At 40.0% G+C, this 26243-nt stretch overlaps 4 protein-coding genes and 2 long non-coding RNA genes across 10 annotated transcripts in view; 3 read left to right on the forward strand and 3 right to left on the reverse strand.

The window, feature by feature from the left end:
- LOC144036449 (uncharacterized) overlaps nt 1-11054 on the forward strand; it is a 23838-nt gene extending 12784 nt beyond the window's left edge. Inside the window, exons 4-5 of the long non-coding RNA XR_013288648.1 lie at nt 9308-9409; nt 10526-11054. This is a non-coding gene — a long non-coding RNA (uncharacterized LOC144036449). The remainder of the gene's footprint in view (nt 1-9307; nt 9410-10525) is intronic.
- On the reverse strand, nt 470-5055 carry foxi3a (forkhead box I3a). Of its 2 annotated transcripts, none has more exons than XM_077547115.1 (3): nt 4917-5055; nt 1999-2548; nt 470-1166 (listed from the first exon to the last, which is right to left on the reverse strand). In XM_077547115.1, the coding sequence occupies exons 2-3, from the start codon at nt 2456-2458 to the stop codon at nt 595-597; spliced, it is 1032 nt and encodes a 343-aa protein (XP_077403241.1). In that variant the 5' UTR covers nt 2459-2548; nt 4917-5055; the 3' UTR covers nt 470-594. The 2 variants fall into 2 exon arrangements, with proteins under 2 accessions (XP_077403241.1, XP_077403240.1); XM_077547114.1 differs by having other exon boundaries at nt 1999-2465; nt 4917-5051.
- Nucleotides 3589-15618, reverse strand: lcp2a (lymphocyte cytosolic protein 2a). 4 transcript variants are annotated; one of them, XM_077547111.1, is made up of 29 exons: nt 15266-15618; nt 14997-15059; nt 14754-14800; nt 14275-14346; nt 13473-13501; nt 12878-12912; nt 12599-12788; nt 12399-12490; nt 11492-11511; nt 11328-11399; nt 11216-11234; nt 11053-11096; nt 10934-10977; nt 10825-10859; nt 10553-10745; nt 9321-9403; nt 9117-9183; nt 8953-9018; nt 8860-8879; nt 7671-7690; nt 7388-7507; nt 7292-7310; nt 7208-7223; nt 7044-7119; nt 6056-6111; nt 5680-5756; nt 5497-5571; nt 5206-5355; nt 3589-5127 (listed from the first exon to the last, which is right to left on the reverse strand). In XM_077547111.1, exons 1-29 carry the CDS (start codon nt 15341-15343, stop codon nt 4954-4956), a joined length of 2052 nt encoding a protein of 683 aa, XP_077403237.1. In that variant the 5' UTR covers nt 15344-15618; the 3' UTR covers nt 3589-4953. The 4 variants fall into 4 exon arrangements, with proteins under 4 accessions (XP_077403237.1, XP_077403236.1, XP_077403239.1 ...); XM_077547110.1 differs by having other exon boundaries at nt 11328-11432; XM_077547113.1 differs by lacking the exons at nt 12878-12912; nt 14997-15059; nt 15266-15618 and having other exon boundaries at nt 11328-11432; nt 14754-14768.
- On the forward strand, nt 14546-16590 carry LOC144036450 (uncharacterized). Its single transcript, XR_013288649.1, has 3 exons — nt 14546-14644; nt 15275-15379; nt 15638-16590. It is a non-coding gene; the product is annotated as an uncharacterized LOC144036450 (long non-coding RNA).
- A 319-nt stretch (nt 16591-16909) lies between these two features.
- Nucleotides 16910-19595, reverse strand: zmat2 (zinc finger, matrin-type 2). The gene is made up of 6 exons (XM_077547464.1): nt 19229-19595; nt 18417-18516; nt 18196-18319; nt 18035-18108; nt 17623-17768; nt 16910-17529 (listed from the first exon to the last, which is right to left on the reverse strand). The coding sequence occupies exons 1-6, from the start codon at nt 19244-19246 to the stop codon at nt 17386-17388; spliced, it is 606 nt and encodes a 201-aa protein (XP_077403590.1). The 5' UTR covers nt 19247-19595; the 3' UTR covers nt 16910-17385.
- A 62-nt stretch (nt 19596-19657) lies between these two features.
- On the forward strand, nt 19658-26123 carry slbp2 (stem-loop binding protein 2). Its single transcript, XM_077547463.1, has 9 exons — nt 19658-19817; nt 20548-20700; nt 22282-22362; nt 22443-22520; nt 22609-22752; nt 23862-24035; nt 24108-24258; nt 24570-24696; nt 25499-26123. The coding sequence occupies exons 1-9, from the start codon at nt 19765-19767 to the stop codon at nt 25561-25563; spliced, it is 1026 nt and encodes a 341-aa protein (XP_077403589.1). The 5' UTR covers nt 19658-19764; the 3' UTR covers nt 25564-26123.
- The last annotated feature ends 120 nt before the right edge of the window (nt 26124-26243 follow it).

Here is a 26243-nt window from a genome sequence, read left to right on the forward strand (position 1 = left end):
AATGCCTGAATTTTTTCGATTACTCCAATCAAAATGCATCAAGCAGTTCTCTAAAAAATACAAAAATTACAAACTGCAAAGATAACTATCAGCCTCTGATCAATTCCCACTTAGTGACAAAGTGAAAGCGAGTGTCATTATTCCACGATATATCAAGAATCTCTAGATGGAAAATTACATATATTTAGCCTGATAGCATTCCGCATTATATCAAGAATTTCTGGCTAGAAAATTGGATGTCGTTAGCCTGATGGCATAAAAAGTCATTTTTAACACACTGTTATCAAATCGATATAAAAATACCAATGTGCTTGGTAAAAAACTATGTTTTCAGGCGAATGATATATTATTATACAGAAAAATCGATGATGTAACCGAAAAATGTGTTCCTGTTGTCACTGTAATGTTAATTATAAAGTAGTTCTAGTGTGTTTTCTTCTATTTGCATACGTAAAACTGAAGAACACAATTCATTTGTATACTTTTTTATTTTATTTTATTCCAAACGAACTTCCATATGACATCTTAAATTACAAATACATTAAAAACAGTCATAAATACAGCTATTGACACAGCGGCAGACATTTCAAATCATCAGATAGACGTCAGAGTCTGCTGGAGGACCAGCGAGTCGAGGGGCAGCTCCTCCATCAGGCTCCCCAACAGGTGAGCCTGGAAGGAGTCCAACTCCGCTGGCTGCTCCTCCTGGAACTCCAGCAGAGGAGCGCACCTGGTCTCCAGGTCAGCGTAGAGCGACGACTGGGAGAAATGTGGAGGGTTGGACTGAGAAGTGGGGAAGAACACGGGATGATGATGAGGAGGAGGAGGAGGAGAAGAGCTACAGGTGTCCCACTGAGGCACCACGGCTCCTGGCGAGTAGACAAACCCCTGTGGAGGAAGAGGAGGAAGCAGGGAGGACTCATCTGGGACCTGCATGTACACGGAAGGCTGAGACGAGATATGCAGGTCAGACGGGGCAGAAAACTCTGGAGTGCAATGCATGCTGGGACATTTGGGGCTGGGCTCAGACGAGGAGTCGGACGAAGAGTTGCGACGTTTCTTGGTGGAGGTCACGCCGTCGGTTTTCCTCTTCCTTTTGCGGCAGAAGTTGCCGTTGTCGAACATCTTGTCACAGTTTGGATCCAGGGTCCAGAAGTTTCCTTTACCTGAAACATGGAAGATGGAAGTTAAGAGTGAGTTTGCAAACAGTTGGAATTTGCCAAATGGGGTTGGATCTTGATAGGGAACTGCAATATACTGTAGTTGTGGGAAGACTCATTTTACCGGATTTTGTACCTTGACAAGTGCCCTCAGAGAGGAAAACCGGTCCTAGAATTTACAATTCTGGAGGTGGAACAATTGGACCTTCACATTTGTCTGCTGGTGTTGGTGACCAGTATCGGTTTCATGGCTGTCACCGTGTGACTACTGGGTGAAAGGTTTCACTTCCATGCAAACTTTGCGTTATTGGAAATGATTTGACGGTGTTTCTTCATTAAAGTACGGATCGGGAGCAATTTGGGGCTCAGTATCTTACTGGAGGACTTTTCGTTATGGCCACAGGATCAGGACCTCTCTCTCAGGATCAGGATCTCTCAACCTTTGGGTTGGTCTCAACCACTCTATCACCTGAGCCTTGGCACCTCACGTTACTATTTCTGTTACTGCTATGGCTAACGTTGTGCCTGTTGGTGCTTCCACTCAACCAGAAGGTAAACGAGTCCCAGAACTCTTTTACCTAGCATTTGATTAGAAGAACTTGCGGCTAAAGCCAAGCTGGGGCAGGGGTTTTTTCTTTCGAGACCTGGATTTGCCACTTCTGGTATCTTCTCTCTGGCCTCACTGTCTCTTCAAATCAACCATACCGGACCAAGACAGATTGTCTTTGAGGTTTTTACCTCTCATTTGCGCTATGGGAGTCTAGCGGAAGCTCTCCACCCTTTGGTAACTCTAGTTCAGAGAGACACAAGATGGCGTCACCTCGAGTAGGGAACTCACCTGGATTGTTCTCCTCCCGCGGAACCTTTCGGAAGCAGTCGTTGAGCGACAGGTTGTGGCGGATGGAGTTCTGCCAGCCGGCCTTGTTGCGACTGTAGAAGGGGAAGTGCTCTGAGACGTACTGGTAGATCTGGCGTAGCGTCAGCCGCTGCGAAGGCGCGCTCTGGATGGCCATGGCGATGAGGGCCGAGTAGGAGTACGGCGGGCGGGCCAGACCCAGCATGCCCTCCGGCGAGTACCAGGGCCCACCAGGGAGGAACGGACCCTGGAGGTTGTAGAACTGGTGCTGTTCTCCGCCGGGCCTGGGGATGGGGCGAAGGTCTGGCCGGTGGCACGACGGTGAGGAGTGGATGGGCTCGGGTGGCGGTGGGGGGCTGTAGAGGCTGAAGTCGCAGAGATCCACGGCCAGAGACGGAAGCTCCTCCCGGGGGAGATGGCAAAGCGGCACGAAGGACGCCATGATGATGCTGTTGAACACACGACACCTGGCTACAAGCTCTTTACACCTGCACTTATACTCAGATGCCCCGCCCACATGCAAGTTGATTGGCTGCTAGGACACACACACACACACACACACACGCACACAGTGGTTGTTTTGAGTAAGGGCATCTTGAATTCCTGCCCTAGGGCAGATGACAATGACTGATTGAATCTCTTTTTACAGTTTCAGTCGTTACTCATTTGCTCATCCCAGATTTTTTTTCAAACACTTCAAATCCCCTGTCATTAATATATCATTTAATGAGGATGTACTATTTTTCATCAATGTATGACAACGCTACTAAGTAGTTTACTCAATTTAACTGTTAACTTACTTTTTGGTATTTCACATTTTTTGCTGTAAATTTTATTTTTGAGGACCACATTACAGAATAATGGAAGGACACAAGGGTCACTTTAAAATGGTTAGACATTGATTTTAGCGTGTTTATTATTGTTTATATGTTCTAGTGAATTTGATCAACTGTTGCATGGCAGCTTTCTGTTAAATGTAGTAAGGCAAATAGTAAAGGATTTTTTTAAAGATTTTGGGGTGGTTCACGGACGGCCCTGTATCGCTCTAGAACCCGGACCCTTTAAAAAAAAAAAAAAAACGTTATGTGAGGATCAAAAATCCGAAGTGGAAGAAACTATTTTTGCTACTAAAATTTTATTATATTTATTCACCACCAGTGTTTTAAAGAGTAATTGTTATTTTAGTCGTAAATAGGTTATTTGTATCATTGCATAGTTAGAAAAGATGTACAGTATATAAACAAATTTAGAAGTTGTAGTGGCACCTATTTTTTGACACCCTCACTTTTCATCACTCCGACTACCTACCGCCACTTTTTTTTTTTTAACCGTCATTTTTAATATGTGCATGCTGCTGAAAAGTATACGCCGAGCGGCAAACGGCCCTTGGGCTGTAGTTTGGACATCCCTATGCTTGAAGAGGCAGTGGCAAAAGCGGCTACAGGAATGCAGCCTGTGACCAAACAGCCTCAGGTTTAATTTACCCTGACCGGCGTGAGGACATGCGTAATATGTAAATGAGCGTTCTTATGCAGATGATTGCAAACGGACAAATCCACAGTCACACAAGAATGACAACATAAACAAATACAGTGTTTATAATCAAGCTGAACATTGCACATTCTGATCTTGATATGAGAACAGCATTTTGGACTAACCCCTAAATCTGTGAGCGCCGACGCGTGACCGCTGCTGGACTGCAATCTTGCAGACAAAAGTGACGCTTGGCCTTCGTTATCAGTTCATATTCACACCTGCGACACCGCTGGGGCTGTCTGGCGCTGGTTTTTTCGGGGACCCTGAAGAACCAGTGACGTGCGCCCGTGCGTCAGTTGGCGACAGCGTGGAATCGGCAGCCGGCGCAGACAAAACAAAGCGGGCTGAGCTCTAACTGATGACTGGGATTATACGGGTCCCAACCATGTGTGTGCATGCGTGTGTTTATAAGAAGAGTGAAATTTCTTAGTAACCAGTAGACCATAATAATAATAAAAAACACGAATATCCTCCTACACCACTACTACTACTACTAATAATACATCATTATTGTAAACTAAAACCTCACTTCATTATACAGTGGCGCCTTGAGATATGAGTTGAAGTGACCATACTTGTGACTAAAGTCACTCGTATCTCAAATCATCTTTCCCCATTGAAATTAGTGATAGACCGATATGGTTTTTATCAAGGCCGATACTGATGCCAATTATTAGTAGTCACGGAGGCCGATGACCGATATTTCAAGCCGATATTCATCTGCAGTAAAAGAGAAAATACTAGCTTCAAAATAAAAAAACGTTTTCTTTTAATTTTAAACATATAAAGAATTGTCAGATTTTTGTTTAAAAATTGTAATATAAATTGCAGGGAGATTCCAGTGTCATCAGCATATGTGTTAAGCTAAATTAAAAAGTAACCAAGTAAATAGTTTGCTAAAATTTTCAACTGTAAATAGTTTTCCCAAAATGTCCCCATAATTTCTTATTTATTAATAAAAAGTATAGTGAATTCCCAGTGTCAGCATAATTTTTTTGTGGAAGTGGAAATTTAAATCTATAAATGAACTGCTCCCTCTCTAATGTAGCAAGGTTTCACATGATCTTCGCAGATGGTGAAACATTTTTGAAATGTCTTTACGACAAGTAAAAACTGTCTACTTAATATAAAAAAGAAAAATATAGTAGTACCGTAATAAAACAGAATAAAAAAAAATATCACATAACTATGGATGAAGGTCACAACCGCCACATAGATGCTAATTATTAGCCCATGTTCCTATTGCGTTTCCCATTGTGGAAGCTGTAATTGCACATACAAGTCGAGTCACTCGTATCGCAAGGCGCCACTGTGCAATATTGAATCTTGAGCGCTTGGATGACAAAAAGCGACCAAAAACCTACATGATCATCAATTGAAGCAGTTGAAACCAGAATGAGTCTAAACTGTTTTGTAAGATCTCATTTGGGATCCATGCGGTCCAGTCATGTAAATCCCGGCCGGTTCTGACAGCAGACACTGGTTCTGCTGGCCCGGGCAGCGCTTCTTGGCGTCGATGAGGAGCAGATGACACTGGGAGTGATAGTTGATCATGTCGCACACTGATGAGAAGGACTACACGCACACACACAGGTGGCACTTGAATTCATGACAGGGAAGTAAATATGTTATCAAATGTGAGATTGGGTTTACCTCCTGGGCCTTGAGTCCAGTTCCGAGTTGGAATTGCTTGTCCTCATGGCGGATCTGGATATTGAATACTTTGTTGTGGTGGAGGACCATCAGTGTGTACGGCTGGTTGGACTTTTGGTGGGAGCTGTCCCGCACCAGGTATGCGCCGTCCTACACATGCGCGCAAACACGCGTGATGGGCTCAAGCATGGACAATAAACCCGTTTTTGGTTCAAGTTTTGTTTAGGGGCAGTATGCAAAACACATGTAAACAAATGCATTACTGTATATAGAGAGCAGTGTGTGTGTTACCTTGCTGACTTGTTTCAAGTACCCCTCAGCTTGACCCCGGGTTACTTTACCAACATACCAGCGAGGGTCCATTCCCTATATACACATGAAGACACGTTTTCTTTCTTTAAAGTGATTGATTGAATAATTACATGTCATTACAAAAATGTTATACGAGAACTGTGATATTAAGGCAAGCGCAACCTGTGTGTGTGGAGGTTTTTGTGGTGGAGGATGAAAGCGGTCCGGTCCAGCAAAGTTGCTCCTGTTATCTGCATAGGCTACACGCGCATACACACACACATTCACCCAAGGGAGGACATTTTGTCGTAAGTTGAAACGCGTCGTTTAAATCATTGACGGAGGTGAACGCAATAGTAAATTATGAATTACAGTAAATATTTCTAAAAAAGACTTATAGTACGCTAGCTAAGCGTTCTTTGAGCAAACTAGTGTACAGCAGAAGACTCCCTTATGTTTTTTTTTCAAACCCATCAAATGTCATCCTGGTGAAGTCTGCCCCCTAGTGGCCTTATCAGCAAACATGCAAAATGTGTTTTATTTTATTTTATTTACTTACCTGCAGGATAAACGTTGAGAGAGAGAGACCCAACAGAAGTGGCACCAGAAGGCAAACTGTTAGCAAAAAAAACAACTTTGTTCTATAACGTATGAAATTGTTATATAGTGGATATAAAAAAAAAAAAAGTCTACACACCCCTAATCAATTGCTAGGTTTTTGTAACATACATTTTTTTTTAGTCCAAGATAAATCATTTCTACGGAAGCGTATTGCATTCACTTAAAAAAAACCCCTCCTGTTTTTATGAGTAATTTTTGGGGGGAGCTTTGGTTTTTTTTGAGTATTTTTTATTTTTATTTTCTGTTTTTCTGAATATTTTTTGCTGTCAAAAAAAAATCTGAAAAACAGGGGGAGAAATTATTAAAAAAACAAAGTATTCAAAAAACAGGAAAAAAATTCTGAAAAACAGAGCTGGTGTTCTGTTTTTCTTGGTCATTTTTATTTTATTTTTTTTTTACCTCTGAACTCTGAAAGTGACTTAAAAAAATATTCAGAAAAACAATTATTTGATAAAACGGAAAAATTACTAAAAAAAACTCAAAAAAATTTCAAAAAAGCAGAGAAAATATTTTTTTTAAACAGAAAAAAAATTACTTAAAAAAACTGGGGGAAAATATTCAATAAAAGAGAGAAAAAATACTCAAAAAAATAAAGCTTCCCTAAAAAATTACTCAGAAAAACAGGACTTTTTTTTCCCAAGTGAATGCAATACGCTTCCGTACATTTCAAAACTTTTCCACCATTAATGTGACCTGTAACATCTACAACTCAATCGAATTGTTTTCTTTCATCTTTTTGAAAGCTTACGTGCAAATTTACAAAGGAAATGTGGTTGCGCAAGTGTGCACACCCTCTTCAAAATGGGATGTGGCTGTGTTCAGAATTGACCACAACTGATCAAATTCAAACTGATGTTAGATGGGAGTCAGCACACACTTTTAAACGGGGGTGTGTAGACTTTTCATATCCATAAGTGACTTTCTACCTGTTTCCATGGCGACCAGGGGGTGGCAGGCGTGGGGGCAAATTTTTAGGGAGGGTAAATGTGTTGTGTTTGGGTGCTGGAAAGAATATAAACATTTTCAGTTTTTTTATTTTTATATATATCATCAATCATGATTGGATTGAATAAAAGTGAATAATTCTCACCATCACTATGTGTTTGCTGAAAGGAGAAAAGATAAAATATTTTAAGTGCAGAGATCATATTTTTTCAATCAAAATCAAACTTACCTCCCTCATTCCGTCAAACCTGTAACACCAGACCAAGAAATCATTTGATTGTCATTCAATGATGAATTAATTATGAGTGAAATGACGTCACGCCACCTGCTGGGAGGAGGCGGCCTGACGGAAGAGTTGCTCATGCCGATGGAGGTCGAAGAACCACCAGGAGGGGGCCCAAGAGGCTTAGACCTACCGGGGGGATCCGGGATGTTCACCTGTGGCCTGAAGACAAACGCGCTCATAAACAAATTAAGCCACTTTCCAACAACAGGATCTCCAGTCTGGCTGAACTCTTATCCACATGCTCACAGTCACAGTCACAGAGTCATGTTGACTTCCTGTTTTTACAAAGTTATGAGGTCAAACGTGCGTGTGGGTGTGTTACCTTCGAGAGTGTACAGATGGCTGTAACATACAAAAATGACATTAGAGGATGAGGAAAAAAAAGAATAACATTGAAACTTCCAAACTGTCCTTTTAGTGTAATTATCTTTAATTATATAAGGACATGCTGGTAAGGCCTAGATACACCAATCCGACGTCGGCCAAATCGGCCCAGACACGTCGCGTAGAAAAATGACGTGAATACCGCACTGACCCCCCGACTATTACATACATTCAGCGCATGCGCGAAAAATAGTTCCCCTCCATACCATCGGCGGCTGTAGTCATTATTCCTAAAGTTTGGCTTTCATACCTTTGTCGGCATACCCTTAAACGGTAATATCATATAATGCCGGTTCGACTGTACGACAGTATACAGTGGTCAGACGGCGCATGCCCTCGGCCCAACGCTGTCCGACGTTGGATTGGTGTATCTAGGCCTATACACATACGCATCTTATAAGTGAATGTAAAATGGTCGAAAAGTTGATTTATTTCAGTAGTTCAAATCAAAAAGTTCACTGGGGCTCTTAATGTGTGTCTACATGTGCTTATACTGCCCCCAGGTGGCCAGAAGGAGCAGCATTATGTCCATTGCAGAAAGAAAGAAAAAAAACTGGCAAAAGCTGCGTTATTCTTTATATACACATTAACTCATTCACTGCCATTGATGGCTTTAGACGTCAAAAATTCATTGTAACTATTTCTATTAGTTTAACATTTTTCCACTTTTGTTAACAAGAGTATGAAAACCTAGAAAAACGTTTTTATTGTACATTTAGAACAGATAGAAACGTCGTGATTAATCATGAGTTAACCATTGAAGTCATGTGATTAATTACAATTAATTAGTTTAGTTTTAATTGTAATTAATCGCATGACTTCAATAGTTAATGCACGATTAATCACAAATTTTATATCTGGTCTAAATGTACAATATTTTTTTCCCCTAGGTTTTCATACTCTTGTTAACAAAAGTGGAAAAAAATGTTAAACTAATAGAAATAGTTAAAAAGTCTATAGCCGTCAATGGCAGTGAATGAGTATTTTCTGGATAGTGTTTTGACCCCCCCCCCCCCCGCCAAAAAAAAAGGTGCCCTAAGAATGGTTAACACATGATTAACAGTTTTCAAAATGTCTTCATGTAATTACTATTAAATATATATATATATATATATATAAATACCCACCCTCTCTTCTGTGTTGGGACCTTTAAACAGAAGAAAAACAAATGGGTAAAATGTTAACCTAGGCGATAAATATGTCATGTGGCCACTAAATACCTCGAATGGGAGACGAGTTTCGGCCTGGTTTGTTGCCACGGAAGATCTGAGGGGGCCCCGGAAGCACTACACACAATTGGTGAATTGGAATATCAATGAAATTGATGGGATCCTGATCAATTGAATCAAACGATTCATGATACTCCTCAACAGTAATGGCTCACATTTGCCTGGTGGCGGTTGTCTGGCAGAGTGCGGTGTGTGATCACGACCGGGCAACGACTCACCCGGCTACAAAATGCGTTAAAGATATTGTCAAATGTCATTAAGCATGACACAAAATTAAACAAGCTGTCATGAATATGCATCATTTCTTGTCTTGTTTATTTGCTCGCATGCTTGTTTACGTTCACAGGTTGGAGTCTCACCAAACGGGGTGGTGACAGTGGAGGAAGCGAAGAGACGGGTGGGCGCAGACTGACTGCTGGTGGACCTCTGGACGACACTTGATCTGAGGGTGGGTGGATACAGAAATCACACATTCACTTTGCGGACATGTTAAAAAATTAATCCACAAGAAGAGTTACTATGGAAACTTTGAGTCCAGTGTTAGAATTTATTTTATTTTTTTTATGAATTTGGGGCATATTCATGCCATAAATCGGTACTGCTAATTTGGTATAAGTGTTCCACGCTATTTGCAAATAGAGGATTCTAAAAGATAATGTCAATGCACTACTTTTATTTGTGCATCCTTTTGCCTGAGTACAAAAATAGTGATTGGGTGAACTATTTTTTTTAATTTGCGAATGCCAAATATAGTATAGGAAATGTGGAATGACAACAAAATGCCACAAGATGGCAGCAAAGCACAACTTTTGTTAAACGAAACTACTCAACTTCCTTCCACATAGTTCATTAGCACGTAAGTCGTAAAGTTCTAGTTCTGTTCTTTAACTCATTTACTGCCATTGACGGCTATAAACGTCAAAAATTCATTTGAACTATTTCTATTAGTAAAAAAAAAAAAAATCCACTTTTGTTAACAATTGTATAAAACCTAGATTTTTTTTATTGTACATTTAGAACAGATAGGAAATTTGTGGTTAATTGCGAGTTAACTGGTGAAGTCATGCAATTCATTACGATTAAAAACTTTAATCGCCTGACGCCCTGAATTTTTAATGATCTTTTCTTTTTCTTTTTTTATTCATTCACTGCCATTGAGGGCTATAAACGTAAAAAAATCATTTGAACTATTTCTATTAGTTTAACATTTTTTTCCCACTTTTGTTAGCAAGAGTATAAAAACCTATAATTGTTTTATTGTACATTTAGAACAGATGTAAAATTTGTGATTAATCGTGAGTTAACTAGTGAAGTCATGCAATTAATTACAATTTAAAAAAATATCGCCTATTGCCTTTAATTTTTAATAATCAAAAAAAATAATTATGGCAGTAAATGAGTTTAAAAAAAATTAAAATATAACAGCAAAGTAATATTTGGGCATGGAATTTTCAGCAAATAACTACAAAAAAAATCCACGATAGTTGATTATGTGAATGCCGAACCACAAACAATATTTCAATGCAGAGCCCTTAACGCAGATATTTTGTCATTTCATGTAAAGACGGAACAAATCCGTTGGGCATCCTACCAACATAGTCGTCTTCAGCGCAGGGCAGGGCAGGGAAGAGCTTGTGAGTCAGCTCCTCCGAAGGTTCGGTGGGAGGCGGCTCGTAATTGTCGGCCCAGTCCGTGTCGTCGTTTTCTGCGTCATCATCGTCGGCGCTCCTGCCGCTGTCCTCGCCGCCGCTCATCGGATTCTCGTAACCAGTATCTTCGTCATCCTGAGGACAAGTTTTGAAACATGTCCTTGGTGTTAGTTTTCAAGTAAATGTGGTCTAACCGAAGATTTCTTGCACTCACAAACTCATCATCGTCCCAGCCTTCAACATCAGGAGCTGTTGGAGAATTATCATCATCATCATCATCATTATTATTATTTTTTAATTCCTTCTTTTCAAAATATTCTCACCAGAGGAGACACTGAGAGGAAGTGATCCAGCACCAGGAGGCAAACTATCAAAAACAAAATGCATGAATTCCTGTCATACTGAAAATCGGAACCTTTATTAGCATATTTTGACTTTCTACCTGTCCCCATGGCGGCTCGGGGGTGTCGGGCGGGGGGGCAGAGTCTTATGGAAGAGGGGGAATGTGTTGAGTTTGTCATTGTGTGTATGTTAGAAGGAGAAAATAACACGATGAGATGCTTGGATTGCGTAGATAATAAAACCCTTGTCAAAATGAAACTTACCTCCCTAATTCCATCGATCCTGTAACAACAAATCACACCAAAATGATAAGATTCTCATCCAAACAAATGGCTGATTATGAGTGAAGAGAAGCCGTCCGACAGACCGACCGACCTGCTGGGAGGAGGAGGCTTGACGGATGAGGTGCTCCTGCCGATGGAGGCCGAGGAGGAAGGAGGTTTGGACCTGGCGACACAATCCGGGACGTCCACTTGAAGCCTGTTCAATGTTCAACATCTATGACAAAACACAGCGTTTGTGTTTATGCATGCGCTTACCTTCGAGAGGGCAGGACCGGCTGTAACACAGACAAAAAAAAAATAAAAAATTAAGCCGTTCATTCGTTAAAGCCGTAGATATAAAAGGCAATAGGTTCACACGAGGGGTGTCATAATTAGTGCGCTAATTTTGACGTCACTAATTTTCTAAAATTAATGACCGCCCCTTACTTGGAAAGCCTGTACTGGGGGAATTCCAGTCGCACGTCCATGTCAATATTTAGCAGTAATACATTTAATAAAAATGCATATATTTGTTAAAATTTTTAAAATGTGCAGAATTTCACAAGTTACTTTATGTTAAAGATTAGCTCTTAATATGAAAAGAAAAATGCACTGAGCTGTCACCGTTTTACAAATGCAATTATGCCATCTAGTGGCAGACTAATGACCTCAACACAAATCAATATCACACTCATTTTTTACAGTAGATCTTTTTTAATTTTAACTCATTATTAATTATTATGAAATAACTGTACCAATAACTGTCATTTTGGGGTAAGCGCCCCATTAAGAAAACCTCTGACTCTAACGCTTTTCAGTGACATTTCGACCAGCATTTTGTGTTTTTTCAATGGAGTGGTATAGTTTGATGTTGTCAAGCTTTACATGTCCACTCTGTCATAGTGAAATATTGATCCCTTTCAGAAACTCTAAATGCATTTGGTAAACAATTAACAGTCAGCTTGCTCATAAAATGCTAACATTAGCCAAAAATGTCCACCCTGTCATTGTCCACTCTGTCAGCAACATTTTGTTTGATCAATATGCATTTCCAACAGCATGTATCTACTTCATAAAATAAATATGAATTCATCGAAAAATCTTAACTTTTGGAAGAGAAACTGGGGAACTCTCAAAGGGACTTTATGGTGATATTGAAGTTCAAATATTGAAGACTAACTACCCGAGGCGACAGCGCCGGACGTGATGCAAGTGGTGCGCGGGGGCACACAGCAGGCGGGGCACCTTTGGATGACGCACGATTATCCTTGCTACCTGCATGGCCACACAAGAGACACATTCAAGTCAAAAGTAAGGCTGGTCGCCATGCTAACAGATTGAAAGGATATAACAACAACAAAAACGCATCAAGTCAAATACTACCGATGTACTCGGGGTCTCCCAGGCGCACGCCGCTGCGCAGCTTCTGCGCCAAAGGTTCCGAGGGGGGAAGTTCGTAATGCTCGGCCTCGGTGACGTCCGTGTCGTCGTTGGGTTTCTCGTAGTCGCTCTGGCCGCTGTCCTCGCCGCCGCTGTTGGGACTCTCGTAATCATTGACGTCATCATCGTCGTCCTGAAAAACAACATGGCGGCAATTAAGTCGTTGAAACTTCGATCAGCCCGGGATGGATGGATCAACTTCTGCGAGGCATGTCGACTTACAGAAGAATTGTCACCCGGAACTGTAAAATCACGAACTGTCAAAGGTAGAAGATATCTTGTTAACAAATAACAAGTCACCAACATGTAAAAAAAATTGGAGAATTCCAGGAAGAATACGCCTTACTTGGCGAGGTCATCTAAAACATACACACGCACAAATAGGAAATTATCTGCCTCATGCCACTTTCTGTAGTAATACAATATTACTTGCAGAAAAACTAAAGATTATACAAGGTTATAATTAACATATAATACATTATATAAGTACGAAAGCATATATATTTTTAATAATCGTCTCAATTGTTTTTTACACTTAAATTAAAAAATACACATCTAGTGAAAATTAACACAGTACTGGAACTACAAGCATAGGACTGTTAAAAATACACCCAATTTCTAATTCTAGAAACATTTTCAAGAACTTTTGGAGTCACTATTAAAAGTGCTTCTTGTTGAGACAAAAATGATTCTAAATTCTTGATTCTGCTTTATTTTTAATTGGTTCCATTGCACAGTGAAACGATGCCCCCTAGTGGCTATGAGCAGTATAGCGATTACAACACAATAGTTCTAGTTACAAGTTTAAAAGTTTTACCTGGCTCATGAAATGTAGGGGTCATGGTTCTGTGATGTTGAAAAAGAACATTCAGTTAATTAGCATTATTTGCAAAAGCAATATTTGTTAACAAAACAACACAGTAAAAAAATAATTTAGCACAATGTAAAAAAATTAACATTTTGTGTATCATGATAAAAAAAAATATATATATATATATTATTGTGCTGCTCATTCCAGTCCGTGTGTGTGTGTGGTCTTGTTTTTGTTACATAGTGGGGCCAACATTTCGGGATTTCACAGAGTTGTGAGGCCCACCCGTCCATGTGGGGCCATTTTGCTGGGCCCCACAAGTTTAGACCTCTGTTTGAGGATCAAGATTTGGTTTTAGAGTTTAGGTTTGAATTGGGTTATGGTTGAGGTTAGGGTAAGGAATAGGGGTAGGGGTAGGCAATCATTTTTGATGGTTGGGGTTAGGGGAATGGGGGAGGAAATGCATTATGTCAATGAGGTGGCCCCACAAAGATAGTAAAAACAATTGTGTGTGTGTGTGTTGACCATCAGGGGGAGTAAAATAAATACTAAATGTAGATTTAATGATGAAACACAGAAGAAAACTAAGCTGCAAAAATCTTATTTGGTGTGTTTTCTAAGTTGTTTAAAGGTGTAATATTGATGCTAGTTTCTGCAGCCTGTCTATGCTGCTTTTCATTATACGTTAGCATTAAGCTATCCTACTTTCATAAGACAACATTTAAAGTTGTATTTACAACGTTGTGCCTTAATCATATGTGGATTAATTGAATTTCACTTTTACATGTGGACCAAAACAGGAACTCACTTTTTAACAAACAGGGTTAGGGCTCGTTTTTGTTCCTTCTTACTGATGTCAGCACTCAGCTTGGAAATAATCCTGTGAGGACACACAAACACAAAATACATTTTCCTTCATTTTAAAAGTAAAATTCCTAAAATTGCCTAATTCTGAAAATGTGCCTAATTCTGAAAATGTGTCTTTAAGCCAGCCCTTTTGAACTTCTGCCCCGCTATTACATAACAGGAACTGACAGAATAATCTCTCACGCACAAAGTTTCTCTACTCATGACTTGAAACATAGGCTAGGTGAAGATTCAGAGCGTCGGCCGGAGCAGCCTGATTACATTGTCTGAAATATCATGAAGAAACAGCCACATCACACCAAAGCCACAAGGTAAGCAGAGCTGCGGTGAGTTTGATAACACTTCTGATACTTGAATTGTCATCACAGTGGCTATTAACACTATAGATTGACCGTGAGGGAGAAGAAAAAAAAGCCTTACGGTGTATAAAGTTTAGGGAATTTCTGCAGGTCATTCTCAGTCAGGTTCTGCAAATAGAAAATAACATCACGTACGCTTCAACCAATTCAATTCCTTTTGCAACAGATTTTTCCCAGCTGCCCTTGAATGCATCATGAATAGTCACAGGCAGTTTAAGATGAGTAAAACCAGTTTTCCAACAAATTAAAAAGTAGTAACATACACATGAAACGGTCAAGGTTTTTGGATCTGCCCTAACCTTACCACAAATCGCATTCCGTTTATGGAGTTCTTCAACACAGTTCGATCACAGTCGGACAGATTCATCTGCAACACACATGAGGTAAATCTCCTAAACGCCATGTCATCGTTTCGTAACCTTTGTGGAATACATCATCAGGTCAAGGAGAATTGACCGGCTGGCTGACTCCAAAGTCAAATGAATGACAGAGCCAGCCAACCGAGAAATGATGAGGGCAACGATTGATCGTTCATTGCAATTCAATTAGGACGAGTTCCAAAGCAAGTCTGACCTTCCTCAGGTAGTCGGCCAGCTGCTGAGGGCTCCACTCCATGACCTTCGACCGGGATGGCACTCGGCCGCAGTTCATCCTGTGTGCTTCCAACTCGCCGCTCAAGACTTCCCAGTAAGTTATTCTGGAAGGGCCTCAGAATCGAGCTGCCGTGGTTGCTCTTTTAGGTCACGCCCTCAGCAACAAACTAAAAATCGGTCTCATCCAGTGGTCGGCTTCCTAACTGAAAAATCGGTGAAAACCGTTCTGACGTTTTGACCTAGGCCGACATTTGAAAGTGCAACCAAGATGGCTACCTTCTTTCTTCCTGCCTGCTTCACTTGGTGTGTTTGTCAATGTCGCTTGCACTTGCTCTTTCTTTCTTAACCTCAGAGGAAGTGACTGTGCAGAGGGGAGGACGCGGGAAGACGAAGGCAGCATCGTCCTCCTCCTCCTCCCCCTCAAGTCTTCACCGCAAAGCGGAAGAGCTGGTGGGTGACTGACGGCACTGAGTCAGCGGCCCAGACTTCTCAGACATCACAAGGCACATTTATTTAGCTTAAGTTTCATTAACTTTTACTTCTTTTCCTGCAGATTCACCATTAGATATTAGCTTGATTTTTCTTTTTCTTTTTTACTTATCCTCTTTATTCGCTGAAAATCTCATCTAATTGTTGCTCAGGCCAAAGCAATACATGTGTTACTTTGGCGCCATCTGGTGGAATCCTGATTGTTAAGTTACATTCATTAATCATGATTATTTGCGTCTGCATACAGTAAATAGCAAATGTACTTCGACATTACAATATTTCCTTACATTTATTATTGTATGTAAATGCTAAATGGGGAATTTAATGACTTCATAACGTTTGTGTAGGGCTAGTGCAGTATTTGTTTACCAGTGTGCCATATCAGTGCTATCATGTTATTCCAGCTAATATGTTAGCTAATTGCTAGCTACTGATGAGCCTCGTGAAAGGTTGTTTGTTCATGTAGAATAATGTATGTACTGAATACATACTGAATACAGTGACATCACAAGGTGACAGGAAGTACAAGAAGTAAATCTGAAGAATCAAATACTACAGTATTGGGTGAGCTGAAATCTCGTTTGTGGTTTCGCACCGGTGTTTGCCCTCACATTTGGGATTGTCGTGGGAGTGACTTTCCGGTGATCTCAGTCACTTGACAAAGAAGATGACGGTTTGACATTTAGAACGGGGGAAAAATGTGTTGTGTTGCTTTGTTGACAATGAGTTGATCTTAAGAAAATATAAACATGCTGCAAAGATTAGTTGCTCTACTTGCGTTACTGCTCCGAGTCTCTAAGCCTCCGTGCTGCCCACTGCTAAAATAAATATACAAAATCAAAAACAATGTTTGAAAGAAGCTTTTTTGTTGTTGTTGACTGTTTTATATTTGTGGCCCAGAAATGTTTTTTGTTATACACACGAGAGTACGATGTTAGAACATTCTAATAACTATATATATACACACACACACATATATACTGTATATATATATATATATACATATACACACACACATATATATACACACACACACATACACATATATATATACACACACATATATATATATATATACATATAAATAACCCAGAAATTAAAGTACAATATTAATGATTCATATCATTTAGTCAACTGATTAAAAAAAATGTATTTATTAAAAATCAAACATTTGCTTGAAGCTGAAGAAAACTTGACAATATACAACAAATAAGATTTTTGTGACATGAAATGAATTTTGTGTTCACTGACATCCATGTTTGCATTATGCAGATAAATACCGTATAAAGACGCGACTTGGTGAGGATGAGATCTAATGAGATGTTAGAACATTCCAATAACTTACAGAATCTCATTTCTGTTTTGCTGAGGTGAGTCCGTTCAACTCTTGAGTTTTACATTTTCAAAATAAGAAAAAATGCTTGTGATGGATCCAACTGGCAAAATGAGGAAATGAATCAAACATGTTTGCAATCTGAACAAAATGCAGACGACTAACTGCGCCATCTGTGCAGCAGGACCTCCATTTGGCGCGCACCTCCTCCAGGACTCTCCCACCCGTGACGGTATTACAAGACGTGCTGACTCCACAGCGCTGATGTCCTTGAGGTGTCAGTGACTCTTTTTAGAAGACCCGAACCCTGAGAAACCCATGACGGCCGCCATTTCCTCGTCATCCTCAAAGTCACCGTCGTCTTCGGCCCGGCGCTTCCTCTCTTTCAGTTTCTCCTTCTTGTAGGCCTTTGCCTTCTCCTCCTAGACGTAAACACACACACAATATTATATCTCAACGTTGATTACCGGTATTAGCGGTTATTGAAAGCTTGACTTTCATCATCGACCCCTGACCTCTTCTCGCAGCTCCTTCATGCGCTCCTCAAAGTCGTACTCTTTCTGCTTCTCCTCCATTTTCTTCTTGTTCACCTCAAAGCGCTTCTTGACCTGGTCCAGGGACGACCGCTCAACTCTCATAGACATGCCGAGGTTCCTCTGATCTGCACAGGTGCACATGCGTGTATGTATGCAAGCGCTTGACAAACACATATTCAAGTATATTTTACCTGTAAGCAGACTCACAGAGGTGGGAACTAACACTTCAGTACTGTCTTTAAATAATTTTTTCAGGTATCTGTATTATTCTTCTGATTTTACATAAGTAAGGAGTTGAATCAAAACTTTTTTTTTTAATGCAAGAATTCAAACTTGATTATTTTGACCACCTCTGCTGACTTGAGTGTTTAAAAAAAAAAAATGTACTTACGTTTCTTGCCATTGATGTGATCCAGGAAGTTGATGGAGTCTTTCACCACGCAGTCACAAACATTGCAGTAGTAGCTAAAAGGGGAAAACAGCCGGATTATATAATATATCTGTTCTGTCTCCAGGAACAAAGCATAAATACAACAATTGAACTCTACGTACCCGCCCATCTCAGCCTGAGGGGTCGTCTTGGTGATAACGATGGTCTTCCCCAGTTTGGACTCCAGGTCCACTTTGTAGTCTCGATGACGCAGATTCTCCCGCTTGACCGGTGGCGCGATTTTCCCTAAGACGCATGATGAGTTTGATGATTTAACATAAGTGTCTAGAGCGGAACGTGTCAGGGTTATCTGCAAATAAGTTGAAACTAAACGACAGCTCACCATCTCTGCTCTCTTTTTCTCGCTCCTCAGTGAGACGCTTCTGAGCGAGATTCTCATACTCGTCTTTGTCCCACTTTCGACGGAAGTCATTCTTACTCGACTGGAAGAGAAACATACAAGGTAGAGATATAAGATATGTTTTGAGGTTATGAAATTCACATAATTAACTAGATTGATGGCACAACAATGATACAATGCAAGAATTCCCCAAATTTTGAATACAAACGCCAGTTATTGACAATGTAATGTATTGTGACCTCAAGGTTAACCAAGGAGTGATTTTCATGCAAATGCTTCAAATAAAACGCACTACGAGGCGTTCTGACCTAAGTACAAACTCGTAAACGTAAGTCCCCCCTTTTATAGTTTTGAAGACTCTGAAACCTTAACAGAATTCAAAACAAAAAAACGCGTTGCTGTTGTTGGTTCTTTTCAGACTAACTGAGGACAAACTACAAATAAATGGTTCTTTGTTTTACTCAGCGATTGAGCACAAGACAACAGTCCAATCAAGTACGCACTTGACGACACAACTTGAGTTACCGACCGTCCTATAATTCGACGCGTAACAACTAATTGCATATATGAGCGGAAAGTCAACATTTTAATTCGATACTGAGTACACATGTTTTGGATAGGTCTGAAGGGCTAACGCTCTTTAGCTGCCGCGGCAGGGCACATTTGGAGTCTCACATTAAGAGATAAAAACGCAGACCATCCCACAAACAGAGGCACGTTTCTGTCATTATTAACAAATCACCAGTTAGAATGTAAAAATAATGCAGTATAAATTAATAAATAAAAATACTAACCCCGCTGCCAGACGCCATGTTTGCGACTATTTCCGGTGTGGAGAACTCAGTGTTTACATTTGGAAGCTCCGCGCCACCTAGTGCACTGGAGAATAGATGCAGTTTTGTGTGTGTGTGCGTGTTTTTTTTAAACTTTTTTATTCTAGATGTTTAAAAAAAAAACTACTACATTATTTTTGAGTCCCAATATGAAACGAAAAATTAATGATTAAAAAGAAACTACTACTACAACAAAAACGTATTTTCCATTCGTCTGGATTCCAAATGGCACCACGCTGCCTCTCACAGGTCAGTTTTGGTGCTACGACAGCAAATACATTCACTCCAGAAATGTAGCATCTCACATTTCATAAAAATCGGCTAAGATATTTCAAAAACCGTTACACGAGAACCACTCTTGAGACATTTATAGTTACGCGTGTTAAAAACTGCGGCAGGCCACACCCCCTACAGGTGCGTCTCATTAAAGACGCCGTAAAACGGAACATGGCGTCTGTTCGTCTTGATGCGAAGGCGCCAAGTTCAAACTTGCTACCATGTCACGCAGCGGAGTAGAACCTGCAGTCCAGAGCCCACCGCTCTCCTCCAGGTTGGTAACATATCTGTGGATTATATGTCTTGTTTTATTTTACATCTAGGGTTAAGGTACAGGCACGAGAGGCCGCAAAAGGCCGCCAAGTTAGCGCTTATGTCGCCTCGCGACACTCACACACCGCAATTAAGTCTCGATTTCAGACGCCAACTCTCCCTTCAAAACTTTACAAAACACTTCTTTTTTTAAAGCAATATTTTTTTCGGGTATAACTATGCGGGCGTGACGACGACGCGCGAGCTAGAAAGGCATTTGTGAGTAGGACTCGTGCTTCCGGTCCTGTACTGTGGTCTTTTAATGTGAAATGCTCCAGGAAGTCCTCTGACGCGACTGGGTACAAAGCTTTACATTCTGGCGTTAGTGGTGGAGGTCTTGTTTGACGCTAAATATTAAGCAAAGTTTGTGTAATGCACGTGTATAAGTAATAATTCATCACGTTTTCAGTAAAGCGCTTCAGAAGACGAAATGATGACCTCGGATAAGAGCTAGCAAATGGATGGACTGTCTTTGGAAACTAAAGTATGGCGTGATTGGTTTTGAGATTAGCAAAATTGCATTTATGCATACTTTTCTGTTTTTATTTTATTTATTTATTTTTTATTGCAGACTGCCTCGTGCACTCGGTCTGCCTTCACAGTTATTTTTGTGTGGCATTTCTTTGTAGTTTTTTCTACCCTCACGTTTTGATTTTGAAGCCGCTGGTGTCTGACTTGAGTTTTGCTCTCAGTTTCTGTTTCAGCCCGCGGACTTGCGTTTGTGCTAAGGGCTGGTCTACGGCCATATGGAACGGTCTCCCCGAACCACTTCTGGCTGCTGGTTGCTCTACCCCTGAGCCTTGGCTCCTTCCTGGCTGTAGTTCTGTCTTTGACAGCCTGGTCAGGTCAGTAAATTTGTGCCTGTTCTGAAGTGACTTTATTTGAATATCAAGTCAAATTGATAGAGATAAATACTCTACTACAGATTAAAATCTGGAATAATCCTTCTATTATAATTCAAGGTAATGCATTAATGTGGAAAACTTGGACAAATGGTGGTGTGTAGACATTGTCAGATATATGTATTTTTCAAATTAAAAACTTTAATACATTAAAAGATTTATTTAATCTTAAAAGACTCTGAAATATTTAAGTACATACAGTAATAAAAAAAAAAAAAAAAAAAAAAAAAAAGATTAAAGAAAATTGTGATATAGAGAACTGAGTTCCAGCAACAGTAAAGAGCTCTTGGAACATGGTAATCAGAAAAATAAATTTACAAGTGCTCATTACAAATCCTTTATCAATGCTTAAAAAGTAAAACATATGATGACGGGGACATACAAAGTTTTGATTCCAAAATAAGATTGAAGGAATGTTTACATCTTGCAACCAATGAAAATCTTCGATGAATCCAGTATAAATTAATGACAAGAATTTATTATAGCATTGATAAAATTCATAAATTTGATTCATTTCCCCTCCCACTTGTTTAAAGTGTCGAATAAGCGATTCTTTTATATTAATTCCTTTTGGTGCTGTGGAAAAATACATGAAACCTGGCTTGATATTCAGGATTGGCTTTCTATCGTCTGTAAGAGATTTTTGTTTACCCCAGAGACTTCCTTACTCCAAAATGTGAACAATTTAAATATCCAGTGGGTTGGCAACTTTCGTTCTCTTCATTAGTTTATAAGAAGTTATTGTTACAACAAAATACGGACCCTCCAGGAATACGTAAATGGACATCTTTAATGAAATATTATTTAAATATTGAGAAAACTATATCAGTGGACAATAATAAACAAAAACAGTATGATTTTTGTTAGGAAGCAAATATTTGAGGCCCTCTAATTAGCACAATACTATTAGTATTATTGAGCTAAATTAATGTATTATATATATTATTTACTTACGATTTCTATAAATTACTACAAAACAAGTACAGTATGTTTTGAGTTTTTTGGTCATGTCTGTTTTTTTGTGTTTGTTTTGTTTACAAAGACCTTAGTTTAGCTTGTCATTTGGGGGTGGGGGCGGCGGGGGGGTTCTCGGGGTTTGTTGGTTATGTTTGACGTTTGTTTTTTGTTGTGATGAATTATATTTCTCTTGGCTTGATAGTCTTTGATAAAGACTGTTGGTCAGATTCTTTGTTTTTTTTTTTTGAAAAAAGAAAATGTGTTTAAATAGGAATGTACAAAAGTTTATACAAAGTAGGCGTCTTCTTTATGTTTCTGATTTTCATTGGAGCTGGGTAGTATTTGATAGATGGCGGAAAGTTAAGTTTATATTCATTATTTTGTACTTTATTTTCTTCCTCTCCTTTTTTTTTACGGCAAAATAAAAACAATTTATAAAATGAAATGCCGTTAATTTGCCACATCCCAAAACAATTTTATTGTGAAAATATTTTTTAACAGAGAATGATAAGAAATTGGTTTTCGGAAGTTTAGAGATTAAAGACTTGAACCCTGTCCTGGTTGCAGTAACGTCTCTCCGATCCCGATGTCTCCAGCGGCAGTCGGCCCGCGAGGAGCAGAGAAAACTGCCAGCAACAAGCCACGCAGGTTGAATTTTTTGCTTTTCATCTTCAGGATTGCACCTGTGCAACTTTCCGACGCATATTTGACATTGTTTTCCGGTCCAGGACGTCCATCTTGGAGCGTTGCATCCTTAAAGTGTCCACCAGCAGCATTGCTGTGGGAACGGATGATCTGGATAAGAGGCGAGAGTCACACGACTGCTTCCGGCTATTCGAGAGCTTCGTTGCTGATTGTCCGCATTGTACAATGAAGCGACTTTTTTCTCCGCAGGGCTGCGCTCGCTCGCTGCTGCCCTCGCATGCCAGACCCGAGCAGCACCGAGACCAATGCCTCGGTTCTCAAGCGCAGGCAGAAGCAGATCTTGTACGGCAGGAACACGAGCGGCTACCAGAACTACCTGCAGCAAGTTCCTAAGTAAGACTTAAAAAAATGGTCACATGTCCTGGGTTGAATTCGAAGCCAATTATTGCATCTGCTTGACCACACAAAAATGGAAAACAGACGGCAGTTGTAAATGTTAAACATGTTCAATAGCTGTTATCACAACTCTATTAATGGGCTTGTTTTTTTATAACCACCTGCTGACATTCATAACGGAACACTAAATTGGAAGAAGTCCCAGAAAAATGAGTGTTTAAAAAAAAAAAAAAGTTTGTGAATTATGTCCGCGTGCCCCGAATTGGGGACAAAGTACTTAAAATGGAGGTGATCATGAAGAAGCAATGCCATGATTCTAGCATGTGTAAAATTATAAAACCATGACTACAGTGGACCCTTACATACTTGTTTTTGTGGGAGGGATTTGTTGATCTTCAGTTTTACTTTAATTTTTACTTAATTTTTTTTTTACCAAAATGCAGTTTTATGGATATCAATTAAATGTGTATTTTCACTATTTCCGCTGTATACCAGTATTTAAATTTTTCATTATAAACCACCTTAACATGAGGCTTTTCAATGCTACTGCTAGCACAAATATTTAACAAACGAATATTTACACAAATCCTATGAAGTCACTCATTTGCTCCCAAAAACATATAAATATGTTCTGTTTTAAGTGTCACAAATACGTATTTATGTTTTTTTTTATGCTAGAGCATGCAGAAAGAAGGCTTTGTTGCAGGATCTCAACTGCAAAGAACGGTTGAAGAAATTGTGGTTGTTACACAAACGGCCAGCAGGTGGCAGCAGAGCAAGAGATGAACCAGGGCCATGTTGAAAAAAAAAAGCTTATTCACATTTCTAAATAGATTTGTGAATAATGATAAAACTTGGCTATATTCTAATGCTAATTGCTGCAAAATGATAGAAATACTTTTTTCTTTCTAATCTTTCCTTTGCATGTTTTTATAGCAATAGAACACAATATTCTGTGGGCCTTGCAAAATCCAGTAAAACAGCCGGGAGTGAAGGGGATTCCTTCAGTGAAAATGGCTGGGAGTGAATGAGTTAAATTAATTTATTTTATTTTTTTAAACTGGCTCATATTTCACACAAGTTTTTGTCAAACCTCCCATCCTCAGACACTTGCGAGACCCAAAACTCCACCCATCCACCCCCAACAAATACAGGAAGTACAGCAGGCGCTCGTGGGACATGCAAGTTCGTCTGTGGCGACGAGCACTGCACCAGTGGGACCCGCCTAGCGACCTCTCGCCGGACCCTTGCGACCTCACCCTCGACCCCGTGGAGCAACTGTAGGTGAAGCTCGAGTTGAGTGTTGTGCTTGCTTCAGTTTGACTTTTGACTGCGAAGTGACATTTTTGCAGGCAGAACCAGATGGCAAAAATGACCTCTGATTTGTGTGATGATGGAGGAGAGAAGAAGAGAGGGGAGACCCTGGCGGCCTCCTCTGTGTACCCCCTGTCGGCCGACATGTCGCCGGAGCTGCCTGGCGCCTGGAATGTGCCACTGTCACTGGTAACGCCCCCCCCCCCCCAAAAAAAAGGCCATGACATCAGGCTTTTGGGCGAAATTTCTAAATTAATCTAAAATCCAGACGAATTTACAGAAGGAGTAAATGTTACTTTTTCCAAGCTTTTGAGTGCACATGTTCAGTGTTTACTGTTTATTTGTTTTTTTCCAACACGTGCATTCAGAAGTCCAAAGAATGTCAAATACGATTTAATTGATAAAAGTCGTACTGAAAGTTTCACTCACTTCCTGCGAGTGCGGCATTTGTTCACGTCGCTCCAACTCTCATCTCAAACGTTCTCCTCCTCTTGCGCCAGGACTCCGAGAGGTGCCGCCGACCTCCTCGCTCTCCCCCTGGCCTCAGCTGCTCCTTCAGGATTCAGCTGAACAACAAAGGCATGTCCGACTGGCTCCACCTCCAGCTGGAGGATGAGCATGCAAGAGGTGAGGGCACCAAAAACGCACGGCACACTAAATGAATAAGATGTCAGTGTAGATGAGGCTGGGTTGTTATTGGCAGTGATTTGCAATTTTTGTCATGAATGTGGGACTGGCTGAAGTTTTGGATCAGATTGTTTTACAATAATACTAAACCATATTTATTAGGGGTGGGAATCTTTGAATGTCTCACAATTCGATTCCAATTTTTGGGTGTGCGAATCGATTTTCGATTAAGAACGACTTGTTTCGAAATGATTTGATTGACAATGTTTTTTGCTTCAATTTATAAATTTTCAAGGAATCGTAATGATCTGCTCCAGTCTAACTCTCTAATGCTAGTTAGCGGGCTACTCTCTGCACTTTTATCACTCAAAAGAATGGCTCCACGCTGCAAAAAATCAACTTTTATTGGAATAACTTGATCGGGACTTTTTCCTTCTATTCTCTAATGTGGCGACAACTTAACAGTGTATTAGACCGTGTGGAACCACACTCCCCCTAAGTGGCCAAATCGGGTACAACATGAACAGCGCTCCCAATAAAGGCATACACAAACAAAGGGAAGGCGGTATAAAATCGATTTGGGGACATTTAAAATCTATTCTGAATCGCTATTTTTATTATCTGGCACACCCCTAATATTTACAATTGAGTTCTTTGGTACCAGTCAGTCATCCAGGTAATGAGTATAGGTTGAATCAAGGCAACTAGACTGGTTGGTTACAAATATTTTTTTTTTCCCAAAATGGTTCTTTGTGCAGCCTTTGTTTGAACTACTGCCTTTTTGCATCTCATTTCCTTGTAGATTTCAGTGCTGATGACCAACGGGTCCCGATGGTTTCGGACCAGTTCTTATGGAATCACTACTGATCGTCCCTTTGTTGCAACTAGTCTGGTTCGCTCATCACTGAGCAAGTTAATCAAGATGCTGTGGACGTCATCTGGAATTTAATCTTGCGTGTGTTTCCGATATTTGGATTTTTAAGAACACTGAGGATTTGAAATAAGTGAGGGGGGGTGATGATGTGATTTTTGGTCCTTGAGTTTCTTTGCTTATCTTCAGCCATGGAGGGGACAGATGAGTAACGTATCCCGGTGTTTAACAGACAGAGGTCGACTTGGCATTTTGATCCGAGCATGTTTGTAGCATTTGCACTTGTGTTAATTGCACTTTCTAACCTGCGCTGTGTTCTCAATGTACACAAAAAGCTGCTGAAGTTAGTATTTAAAGTCACTGTTTCTTTTCGCTGTCACTTTCTGGCCTCTGTAGAGGCTACTGGTTTGTTTTTGTGTCCACGTACGCCTCTGTTCTGATAAGGCTCCTTTCACCATCTTTTTTTGTTTTGTTTTATTTGTTACGTAATATGCTGCTTTAAATACTGAAAGTGAAGCTGAAATTAATAAAGATGTAAATAAAGTGTTAAATTGGATGCCGTTTTTCATTTGTTGCTCCCATTTAAACATGGTCATATCAAAGTGGTTGGAAGTCATTTAACTTTGTCTTGAATAGAAAAAAAACGCTTCTCCCTTTGTCATTAATTTAAACTGGT

This window comes from Vanacampus margaritifer, chromosome 16, assembly GCF_051991255.1.
Source record: "Vanacampus margaritifer isolate UIUO_Vmar chromosome 16, RoL_Vmar_1.0, whole genome shotgun sequence".
NCBI lineage: Eukaryota > Metazoa > Chordata > Actinopteri > Syngnathiformes > Syngnathidae > Vanacampus > Vanacampus margaritifer.